Source organism: Trachurus trachurus (genome assembly GCF_905171665.1).
Source record: "Trachurus trachurus genome assembly, chromosome: 8".
NCBI classification, from domain to species: domain Eukaryota; kingdom Metazoa; phylum Chordata; class Actinopteri; order Carangiformes; family Carangidae; genus Trachurus; species Trachurus trachurus.
In genome coordinates this window covers 6,734,656-6,747,386 of record NC_139905.1, presented here as the reverse complement: position 1 = coordinate 6,747,386, position 12,731 = coordinate 6,734,656, and the positions used below count along the sequence as shown (strand labels likewise).

General features: G+C 44.5%; 1 protein-coding gene across 1 annotated transcript in view; it reads right to left on the bottom strand.

The window, feature by feature from the left end:
• The window catches only part of cacnb1 (calcium channel, voltage-dependent, beta 1 subunit), a 32,367-nt gene that overhangs the window by 8,381 nt on the left and 11,255 nt on the right, over positions 1-12,731 (bottom strand). Inside the window, exons 4-9 of the mRNA XM_083977394.1 lie at positions 9,672-9,808; positions 9,026-9,093; positions 5,312-5,472; positions 1,605-1,685; positions 789-847; positions 577-686 (exon numbers count right to left, since the gene is read on the bottom strand). Coding sequence (XP_083833520.1) covers positions 577-686; positions 789-847; positions 1,605-1,685; positions 5,312-5,472; positions 9,026-9,093; positions 9,672-9,808 — 616 coding nt within the window. The remainder of the gene's footprint in view (positions 1-576; positions 687-788; positions 848-1,604; positions 1,686-5,311; positions 5,473-9,025; positions 9,094-9,671; positions 9,809-12,731) is intronic.

Below are 12,731 nucleotides of genomic sequence, written 5' to 3'. Positions count from 1 at the left end.
TTGCTGGAAATGAATCAGCTACAGTCTCAAGCTGAACAAACTCAGGCCGAGCTGTTCATGTTATTATCTGAGCTTTTTTTGGGACAATATTTGTCATCGTTTTTAGTCCATGTATAATAAAGTTACATTTGTATAAAGAAGCATATTTGTTCACTATAAAACACTTGAAAAGTTTCCCTTTGAAGTAGATTTTAAACAAATAAAAAACATGTGATTAACTGTGGACACTCAGTTATTTTTAGCTATTTATCTCCTGCATTATCACACTTTTAATATCAAGTTTTTGATGCATTAATGTGATTTTTTAAAAATGTTTTTTTAACTTTATGAAATGCTGAATAATTTCAGAGAAGATATCAAGGAATCCATGTATCCATGTACCCATCTTCAGTGACACATGATGAACAAATGTGTCCATATTTCCCTTTTACCTCCACTAGAAATATTTCACTCCTGCTTTACTCTCATCATCCATCCCATAATAACTGACCGTACCTGTCCGGTGTGTGTTGTGTGGTGTGTTTCAGACTGAGGTGTGTGTGTCTGTGTGTGTGTGTGTGTGTGTGTCTTCCTTACCCAGGCTGGAGCGGGTGCTGGAGCGCTCGATGATGGTGTGTTTGGAGGGGTTGTTGAGGACCGAGCGTTTGGCCAGCGAGATGTCGGCCGTCACCCGTGTGATGGATATCCTGACGCAGAGACACGGACACGGTCAGAGAACCAGTCGTTACCGGGGCAACTGGTTTAAAACTGTTCAACAACCAGGGCTGCGGACGGAGGCCGAGTCTTACCTGCCCTCAAACTTGTGTTTCAGAAAGTCAAAAAGCGCCTTCTGCATCATGTCTGTCACCTGGAGGAGGAGGAGCAGGTGTGAGACCACACTCAATGTGAGAGAGGGATTAAAGGGATAGTTCAACATTTTGGCAAATTCGCCTATTGCCTAGTCATTGGAGTAGGTTCGTTACCTTTAATTATCGGTGCATGTTGTTTTGAGATCAGCGGGGCAGAGACGTGAGCTGCTCAGTGAACACAATGGAGGTGAACGGTACAGGTCCCCTGTCCCTCATCAAACTCATCAAATACACAATCCAACAACTCCACAACGCTCTGGTGGACAAGTTGTGACCTGCACATTCACCACGCTATGAAATAATCATGCAACATTACGAAAGGAAGTTGTTTTAGAGGGAAATGCAGCCGGAACTACATTCCAGACACGGCTGCTGGGCGGAGGGATTTGAAAAGTGCAAGTAGTTCAGAGTATTTGCTCCATGTGTCGTAATGTTACATGATTATACGTGATTATCTCATAGCGTGGTGAATGTGCAGGTCACAACTTGTCCACCAGAGCGTTTTGGAGCTGTTGGATTGTGTATTTGATGAGTTTGATGAGGGACAGGGGACCTGTACCGTTCATCTCCATTGTGTTAACTGAGCAGCTCACGTCTCTGCCCCGCTGATCTCAAAACAACATGTACCGATAATTAAATGTAATGAACCTACTGCTATGACTATAGGGATTATGGTGATAGGTGAATTTATCAAAATGTTGAACTATCCCTTTAAACACAAGACATTTGCACGCACACACACACACACACACACACCTCGTATCCTTTGAGTGACGGCCCGACCAGGATGATGGGTCTCATGGAGGGAACCACGTCGTAGGGCGGGACATGCTCCATCTGAGCGAGGAACAGCAGCAACAGAGCCGTTACTCACATCGTCATTGTATTGTTGAACACAACACACACACACATATAGATCTACAGTCACAGTTACACTCACAGATAAATCAACATTATTTCAACACAAAGCCCCCCCCCCCCCCCCCCCCTCCTCTCTGAGCGGTCAGATTGATGGATGGTGAGTTAGAGATGCCAGAGTCTGTGTGTTTTATCGACCGTCCGTGAATGTTCAGAGGCGACGTGATCAATTTCTTGGCCGAGAGCTCTTTCTTTCTCTCTCTCTCTCTCGCCTCTATTTCTTATTCTTGCACTCTCACATAATTAAAGTGTCCATAATTAAAACCAGACGCCAGCGTTGTCAGGAGGGCTCTCGTGACTGTGCCGCCACAAACGTCACAGATACTTCACACCTCCCTCTTTTTGTCATGCATCAGCACTTCGGGGTGAGAGTTGTTAAGTTATTTCTGTCAGTAACTGCTGGAAGAAAAGACTCTTTTTACATTTGTGCTTCAAATTCAGATAAATCTGAGAAATTCCTTGATCAAAAATGGATAAATGTATCCTGGAAATCTAAAATAAATAAACATTTTAAAGCAGAAAGCTTCATCTAAAGGCTTTTACATATAAAACCCGGATTTTGCCACTTTTTTAATCTTCTTTTTCAAGGGATAGTTCAACATTTTGGCAAATTGGCCCATTGCCATAATTGCTATAGTCATAGCAGTAGGTTCGTTACCTTTAATTGTCCGTGCAAACTATTTTTGGAACGGCGGAGCAGAGCCGCGAGCTGCTCAGAGCTACGCTACGGAGGCTCATGGGATTTCTTGGTTTCCCTCATCAAACTCATCAAATACACAATCCAACAACTCCAAAACGCTCTGGTGGACAAGTTGTGACCTGCACATTCACCACGCTATGAGATAATAACAGAACGTTACCAGACAGAGTTGTTTTAGAGGGAAATGCAGAGACTGCTTGCTGAAAAACTGCCCCTGAAGGCAACGTGCATCAGAGGTTTTGCATGAATTTACCTCGAAAACGACTCCGCCTCGTAACGTTCTTTTATTATCTCATAGCGTGGTGAATGTGCAGGTCACAACTTGTCCACCAGAGCGTTTTGGAGTTGTTGGATTGTGTATTTGATGAGTTTGATGAGGGAAACCAAGAAATCCCATGAGCCTCCGTAGCGTAGCTCTGAGCAGCTCACGGCTCTGCTCCGCCGTTCTAAAAATAGCTTGCACCGACAATTAAAGGTAACAAACCTACTGCTATGACTATAGGGATTATGGCAACAGCGCCTATAGAAAACAGAACAGTGGCTTTTTGAGCCACAATCAAACTAAAAATGGAGAAGCCTGTGACTGCCACACGCAGACTTCTGCAGGACGCCCACACACAAACACGATCCATATTGCTGCACATGAACCTTAGGCTCATCTGTACATTATGAATCATGAGAGGAGTGATTCATCTCTATTGATTCCTTGAGCATCTGCCAGCTTTAGAAACAGACTGTTTTTCCTCTGACACTTTTTCACTGTCCTATATAATCTGACAACAGTAAAATCGGATATATATACTGTATAGATACGTTTATTTATTTATTTTTTCTGTCTTTGATGTGTATTCGGAGCACGCCCCCTCCTCTGTGAGCGCTGTGCAGCTCTTCAGGCAGGATGATACAGTGCTGGAGTGGTGCAGTTCCACTACATTACATTACATAAAGCAGAGCAGCGGAAGCTCATTTCACCTCATTTGTATTCACGGAGGCTAAAAATACATATTTTAAAAGTTACCAAATGGCTCTTGTCTCTAAAGGGGCAGAGCTGGAGCACCGAACATAACAATAGCCCTCAATGGTCTTGAATAACACTGAGCACAACTCAGCGCGGTGAGTAACAGGAAGGGTGATAGTGAACGCAGCGTAGTGCTGAATGTTAACTCTCTACTCCACTCACTGTCTGTGTCTATGAGCACAAGATACTAATGACAACATGTTGCCCTGTTTACTTCATAGTAAATGAAAGAGAAGTTGCATTTATGAAAAAAAAAACGTTTGACTCTGTGGTTTGAACTTTAAAAACCTGGTTTTAAATGAATAACTTTGACATATTATCCATTTAATGCTGCAACAATTGGCTATTCCACGATATTATGGTTTATTATTACATCTCTATAAAATCACATTACAAAACATTAGTGTGTATATTGTTTTTAAGAGTGGCCTTGTTTACAATAAATATATAATTAAGTCTTAGTTTGCTTAAAGGGATAGTTCACCCAAAATTCAAATCTAAGTGTCTCAGTTCACTGCTCTGCTGCTGGTGTCTGTGCAAATCGCGCGAGATTCGAGACTGAGACACTGGGAGCTTCCGCTACAAACAAGCTTAAAACATAGACTTATTTAATTTTTTTCGGAACAATTTCTCATGTCGGGGCTTCAATACAAGAGGGACATTACAGACGAGCAGTATGGAGGTATTTGGATGGTTTTTGGTGTGTCTTTTTGGACGAAGAAAAGTGAGCTCCGTTTGCTACCGTCATATGGACATGCAGTGCTGCGCGGAGCCCCGCTGTAACTTCAAAAAGAAATTCAGAAATTTGAATTTTGGGTGAACTATCACTTTAAGGTAAATTATACAAAAAGTCTGGCTTCTATTGTTGAATACTTAATCAAATAGCTTTAATCGGTTCATATTGACACAGAGTTTTTATCTGTGTCCTTTTGTTCTGCAGCTTTAATCCTGAACACGTGGCTCAGATTGTGCTGAGAAGCAGAACTAACAGCTGATCGCCGGCCGCTGTCACTCACGTCGGTCGTCATGAATGGAAACGAGAGCGTGTCAGGATGTGTTACCGTCACACGCTGTGACTAACAGGGTCTGCACCTGTGCACCGAGCGACGGCTCCGATGGGAAATGACAAGAGGCGTCGTCATGATTCACAAATGTGACTGAGGAGGAAAGTGCTGCATAATACTGTACGTGTGCTTGTACTGTACTGAGTGATTTCTTTTACACCACAGGAAGGACAGGACAGGACAGGACAGGGTGAGACAGACGACAGAGCACGAGGAGACACAGTGAAGAGATGAAATGTTAGAGGTTAGTCTGGAGAACGAACCACACTCACCGACTTCTGTTTCTGTTTAGCTGGGCCACCTACAAGTATCATTCCACACAAAAGCCAGAAGAGACAAAAAAAAAAGCACAAAACACAAGAGCACGTTTAGTTATTGACAGGTTAGAGACTGGAGGAGCTGGGGGAGAGGGAAGGAGGGAGAGGGAGCTGGTTATTGATTAAAACAGAGTTTATTCTGACGGCTGGGTTTTAAAATAGACTCATATAGACTGATATGCGGCAGCAGCCATTTCAGAGTTGTGTAGGTTAGCTCGACGGCGGACGCCTCAGCTCTCCCTGCTGACGAGCACAGAAACAAACATCCAAACATAACTCAGCGTGAGCACCAGGACCGGATCCTCAGGGGTTAGACCAGAGAGACGGAGCAGCAGCAGCAACAGGGAGTTAGTGAGAGATGGAGAGGAGGAACAGGAGGAAGAGGAGAGGAGGAGGAGGGAGGCTGGCGAGGTGAGCGAGGAGTCCTGGGGCCTCGGGGGTGTTACCTTCTTAAAGAAGGGCAGTCGGTGGATGTTGGCCTGAGGGGAGGTGACGCTGCCTGACATGCCCTTGGGGGAGCGAGGGTCACCCTGCGACTCAGGGGGCTCCTCGGCATCCAGGTCGAGGGGGTCAACGTCAAAGGCCACAGTGGACATGTCCACGTGAGCTGGTGAGGAACGAGGGCGGGGCGGTGCAGAGAAGAGAGAGATAGAGGAGAGGAGGAAGAAGAGAGGAGGAGGAAGAGAGGAGGTGAAGTGAAAGAGGATGAGAAGATAACAGAGGGAGGGAAATCAAAAAAAGGGAAGGAAGAAGGAGAGTAAACAGAAGTAAGAATGTGAGATGCATCCAGAAAAGAGCCATGGAAAGGAAATTGCAAAAGAGATGACAACAAACACTGAGATTGGGGGGAAAAAAAAGGCGACAGTATGATTCAAACTGGAAATAACACTGAGAACGAAGAGATTCAAAAGGAAGAACAACGTCAGATCATCATGTGAATGAAGCCAGAAAAAACAACAGGTGTGAGGTGCAACGACGTGAAGAGCAGAGGAGAGGAGAGGAGAGGAGAGGAGAGGAGAGGAGAGGAGAGGAGAGGAGAGGAGAGGACGGGGATTTAACAGAAACAAAACTGGAAATGTAGATGCAGAGGAAACTGGAAGGAAGCAGGAGGAGGCAGAGAGGGGGAGGAGAGGGGGAGAGGAGGTGTGTGTGTTGGGATCGTTGTTGGTGACGCAGGTTGGGGAGGGGGAGCGGAGGGGGAGGTGGACAGGGCTGGTAGTTGTATTGTTTCGGACATTTGGGGAATTAGACTTTGTTTCTGTCGAGTTAAGACGAGAACATCAACCAACTCTGTCATGACTGAATGAATATGTAGCATCGCTGTCCAGAGCTCACATACATCATCCACCAACATCTCTCAGGTTCACAAGATACTATGCCATGCAAAAGTATTCATAGCCCTTGAACTTTGGCACATTTTGGCACGGCACAACCACAAACTTAAATTATTTTAGCTTTCTGCCACACATAGAGTTTTGCATGTTGGCCGAAAAGTTCAGTTTTGGTCTTTGATTTGTAAAAAAATCTTGTTTCATTTTCCTTCCACTTCACTATTATGCGCTATTATGTGGTGGTGGTTTATCACATATACATTTTTTATTTAGGCGTGCAGACTCACTTCTTAAAATCCACTTTTACAGACTCGCTTATCCTCTTCTTTCATCATCATCATAATCATTTATCTCACACTTTTACTCAGATGCTAAGTTTTACTTTACACCTCCTTCTGTTTTAACTATTTTATCCCATCTTGTCTTATCTTAAAGCAGATATCAGCTTCACGGCCGTTTCGGCTAATGCTGCGTTCAAGGCAGGCTTTTGAAACCGTAAGTTACAGCTTCAAGTCACAACTACGACTTGGTAGCGTTCCAGGTAACCCGTAGCTCGTGTTTTTACCATCCTGTTGTCTGTGAAAGTTCCCTATAACGGCCACTCGTAACTTCCGACCCGTGAACTCGTACCAGATCGAACTGGTATGACTTCACAGGAAGGAAAAACACAAAGTACGAGTTTCTTTGAACGCACCATGAGTTAGCAGCCCCCGCCCTTGTCAGGCATCAATTGGTCCTCGTGCTACGTCACCACATTCACGCGCATCCCTTGGCTGCACACACAGCCCTTCATGCCGTTCTCTCTCCTCATTGGATAACACTTGTATCCCACAAGGAAAATTTTCTCCTCGGGTTACAGCAGAGCAGAGTGACGGAGAGACTCGTGTTTAGGCTGAAATACTTCATGTAAGTGATTGCTGACGGAAAATAGGACTATTTAGGACTTATATTAACAAAAACATTCCACTGATATCTGCTTTAATGTATCCCATCTTATCTATTCTTATCATGTATACCCCCCTTTTTTATTTATTTTATCAATCAACTGCATCCTTTTTTAAAGTATATTTTTGGGGCTTTATAATGGACAGGACAGTTGAGACAGAGACAGAAAATGGGAGGCAGAGAGGGGGGGAATGACATGCAGGATTCTCGATTGCCTGTGTTGCTGTATTACTTGGGCGATCCATCTCTTATGGTTTTATGGCATTTGTGACTTGTTTTGTCAATCACTTTGTAAACTTGTGTTTTTAAAAGGTGCTTTATAAATAAATAAAGTTATTATTATTATGAATATTATGATTTAAGTTTGTGGTTGTAACATGACAAAATGTGGAAAAGTTCAAGGGGTATGAATACTTTTGCAAGGCACTGTACATCTCAATTTTACCAGGTACATAAACAGCCCAGCACATTATCTGTATATAGATATTCAATTAGGGTTATTTTTAGATACATTTGATCAATCTTTATGCAGGGTTTGGGCTCCTCCCATCTAAGAGGAGGTATATGTTCCCTAGCCAAATCAAATCGATATTTAAAATCCTTTGTCCCATCTGCCATTAGATTCCTTAATATGCTGCAGGTGAGGCTGTTGGGAACGATGTACAGCACTGTAAATTGTGATAACTATGTATTTATTTGTATTATTTGTATGTGCTATGTGAGATCTTACTGTGTCTGACTCTGAACTTTTGCTGCAAACCAAATTGCCCTTTGGGGACAAATTCAAATTCAAATACAACGACCTCAACAGTATATAAATAGGTGTGTTTCTCTGCATTAAGTCAGATCGTCCACTTAGAGCGAACACTGTGTGTGAGACAGATGTGTTTTCTATTATTCAGCTATTAAAGCAGAAGTAAGTGATATATTTGTGTTAATATAAGTCTTAAATAGTTCTATCTTCCGACAGCAATCACTTACATAGAGTGTTTGGACTGAAACACGGGTCTCTCAGTCCCTCTGCTCTGCTCTGAGCCGAAGAGAAAACATTTATCGTATCCTACAGTTTTTATCCAATGAGGAGAGAGAACGGCATGCAGGGCTGTGTGTGCAGCCAAGGAACGCCGTGAATGTGGCGACGTAGAGACGAGGACTGTTATGGTGCGTTCAAGGAAACTCGTATTTTTCCGACCGTGAAGTGGTACCAGTTCGATCTGGTACGAGTTCACCGGTCGGAAGTTACGAGTGGCCGTTATAGTGACTTTCACCGGTAAAACAGGTCGGAAAAACACGAGTGGGTTGCCTGGAACGCTACAAAGTCGTAAGTTGTGACTTGAAGCTGTAATTTATGATTTCAAAAGCCTGCCTGGAACGCAGCATTAGCGAAAACGACCGGATCGCTTACTTCTGCTTTAAGTTCAGCTCAGTGGATTTATTGGATTAAAAAAAAAAAGAAAAAAAAAGAACTCCTTCAAGTCAATCAGAGTTGTTTTTTTGCACCTCCCTCTCTCCTGCTGTCTCTCTGGATGCAGCAGCCGCTCCGTGTCGTCCCCGTGATGCTCACACAGGCCAGACGTACTTATCAAGTTTAATGAGTGCGGGCCGATCTCGGCTCCATTTCAGCTCCGTCCTGTGTGCTAATGACGGACCTCCCAGGACCTCTCTCACTTCACATGGCAAGCCACCGAGACGCGGCGTGATTCATCATCATGCCTGACTAACTAGCCAATTTAAATCTTCATCTAAATATCAGACGCCCGTCTCATCTCGCTTTCTCTCTCTCTCGCTCGCTCGCTGGCTCGCTCTGTCAGGATTGCACAAGCATCCACACACACACACACGGCCATTGTTTAGCCACTTGATGAGGAGACCCTGTGACCTCACCTGTGCCAGGTGGGGTGGGCCTGCGGGTTCCCGTGGCAACATCCAGACTGGAGCTTCCTCCAGATTTACTGTAATGAGACAAAACAGACTCAAATCACGACTTGGTGAAGGAAAATGAGACACAATCTTCACATTACTGAATACACACTGCTCATTATTTCTATTTTTACAATATATAAAGAAATAAATAAAGCACTTTTTGCTCTTTTAACAGATTTTATTATTAGGTAAACTATGGTTAAATTTCATTCTGCATGAGTTACTGATCATTATAATCTGTTAAAACAAAGTGCTGTTGTGACTTTCTGGTAACAAACAGTGAGAGGAGGAAATTGAAGGGAAATGGTAATGAGTTGCTGATTATCTGTACCGTAAATGGTTAAAAAATGAGTAAAAAAATGGACAAATAAAAACAAAATAAACAGACAAATTCCTCGATATTTTCTTAAACACACAGTCTGAGTCTACAGAGACGTATATGTACAGTTAGTGTGCTTCTAGTGCAGCGCAGTGACTCACTGCAGCGCTTTTGTCTATTTTAGGATGTTTCATTTTGCCTGGTGGGTGAAGTGTGACTCAGATTTGACCTGTTTTGAAAAGTGGGGTTGTTTATATACTCCAGATTCAGAGGGTTGCTCGCGGTTACCTGGAGCTGAGCCGGTTCTGTCTCATCCGTTGCTCCTGCAGCAGACGGGTGTTCTCCAGCTTGACGGGGCTGGGGATGAAGCCCACCTCGCAGCCCTCCTTCACCAGACGCCCGATCCACCAGTCGTTGTTGTACTTCTGCAGACAGGACACACACACACACACACACACACACACACACACACACACACAGTCAGGCATGAGTACAGGGATGCAAACGGGTCAGGACCAAAAAAGAGAGGAATTGTCTGGCGGGGGGGGCCTCACCATTAACAATATCACAGAAAAGTCAATTTCCAGTAGTTCAACCCCAACCAAGTATTGAGTGCATATGGACAGTTTTCAGAAGGCCAACATTTCTAGATTAAAAATGCTTTAAAAAAATAAAAACCATTGCAATATTTCAATTTTGGAGATACTGATTTTTAGGTCTTCACTGAATGTTAGTCATAATTATTACTATTAAAATAAACAGAAGAAATAAAGACATGGGATTTAACATCCCATTCAGTGTGTAATGGACATATAGGCCTATATAATGTGTTAGTTTCACTTTAATTGAACACATTCTACATCGCGGAGGCGACGTCTCTCCTTCACCGTAGAAACGGGGCAGAGCTCCGTGGGAGACACCTGCCTGACACAGCAACGGACATGATGCACGGGGGGGGAAACGGCGGCGCCGTCGCACCGAATGCACGCGGATACGCGCCGCTTTGGGTAACGAGCGCGCACGTCGCGTCTACATTGGAGGTGAATAGGAAGGATGTTACCAGTGTAATCAGAGACAACCATGAATGAGTTATCGCACACACAGAGGTGAGCAGCAGCAGAGCGGCCGCACCGTGACCGCGGTCCGCTCCAGCCTGGTGTCCCCATTGCGCACCACGCGTCTTTTCAGTCACTTGTCCAAATTCTCCTTCACTGTTTTTTTTCGAGACAACACTCATTCTCTCTCTCTCTTTTACCGGCGGTGTCAGCTGATGTGCACATCTGCAGCAACCCAAACAAATGCACATGTTACTGTTGACTGGCTCTATTCCAGCCACATGATTGGTTCGGCGCGGTGGAAATCTCATTATCATTGGTTATTTGTATTGTCTGCCAAAACATGGATGAATGAAACCTGTCGACCACGTCTCATATTTCTATCGAGGAAAAGTTATTTCACAATTTATAGACACAACACCGACAAGCACTGAGAGCCGCATGTTGCAGTGACGTTATATAGGCTATAAAAAAATAATCCGCAAATAATAAACCGACGAAAAGGTGCAATTTGCCACTTAACTTCTTGTCGATGTATTATTTGCGGGGGCTTTCGGGGGATCTGGTGACGGTGGAGGATCTGGGACTGATTGACTGTGGACCACCACCAGTCTGATCAGGTCCATCACAGCACAGCAGCTGCAGCTCTGCCCCGCTGTCACATGACGCATATCAGCGCAATCTGTTTACATTAAACCGACATCAGGAGAATAATGAGAATTAGCCTATGATTTAAAAAATATATATTTGTTTCGAATTTTGGCCCCTGGATCATGATTTTTTTGGGCGCATTCTTGGTAAAAAAAAAAATCCTCTAAAAAAAAAGACAGTTGGGATGCATAATGTGTCTCATAACAGTATACTGTGCGTCACGTTATCGTCCCCCCCCCCCCTCTGTACTGAGCTGGCCGGTACTGGGTAGGCTATAGCGTCCTGCTGATCACCGCGCTGAGGCACCGGCCGGTCTGAGCTGCGTTCATGTGCCGACTTTAAAACTCTCCAGTCAGTGACCTGGTGGCGGCTGTTTTGGTCGTCAGCATTTTATCCACGCAGCGACCGTCCACGGCTTAGTGGTGTTTTATTCTAGGGGTCGGTGGTGGCTGTGAGACAGCAGCGGCTCCACGGTGAGAGGGGGGGGGGGGGGGGCAGCTTCTGCTCACCTGACTCTGTGCAGCTTCTTCATTAAATCCAAACAAACAGTCCGACACAGCGACGCACTGCTCCTCTTTGACTCTAAAGTCTCTGTAGCTCATCAGCCCGGAACTCGCCGTCATGGAACAGAAGCGACGGCGGCGTTTGGCCTCAGTGTCTCGGACTTCCAGAGCAGCTACAGCAGCGTTGTGACCTCAACCATGGTTGGTGAGAGCAGAAATGTTGTTGTAGGCCTGTGCATATTCTCATTTGTCCAGGTCATAGTATTTCAAAGGAGGTTAAATCGAAAGCAACTGGACTTATACTGAGTCTCCACACCAGTTAGTTGGTCCAGTCCCAGCCTGGTCAGATGCTACATGAACTGATGAAGCCTCATGGATGAGAGGTGAAACGTCTTCCTAGACAAATAACTAAGTCCAGTTGAACCTCCTTTGAAAAAAAAAAAAAAAGTTGTTGGCGGGCTCGTGATTTTTTTTTTAAACGAGTGAAAACGAGCGATAAATCGCATTTCTCGCGTATCTCGCGTTTGGTTGCGCGTAAAAGCTCGCGCGAAAAAAAAGCGTTCCTCGTGTTTGTGTGGGAAGCCCCTGTGGGTCTTCCCACCAAACACGATGAAATAGACGAAGACGCGAGGGTCCCGTCGCCATAAAAGAATCGCGTGTATTGCGTCGCAAAAAAAAAAGTCGCGTCTACCGCGTCTCGCGCCTAATCGCGTCTTTGCGTCACGGCCTTTTACACCGCGGACGTAACGAATAAACGGTGACGGTGTGAACGAACAACATAGAACAGGACCAGACGTGCGTTGTTTCCTCTTTTCACCTACAGCTCCACTCTCCCTTACTCACACTAACTACTGTTATTGTTGAGGCCAGAGGATTGTGGGATTTGTAGTTTTGGACCAATCGCAGGTTGAGGCCAGACTGCAGAAGAAAGGCGTTAAGATTTTAAAAGACCCCTCCCACCCAGCTAACTGCCTTTTTAACTTCCTGCCCTCACAAAAAAGACTGAGGAGCATAAAATCCAGAACAACCCGACTCCAGAACAGCACATACCCACAAACTGTCAGACTCCTCAACACCTCAGAAATATTATTTTAAAATACCATAGTCCATTTAGAGGGACAGGGTATTGTTTTAATGTA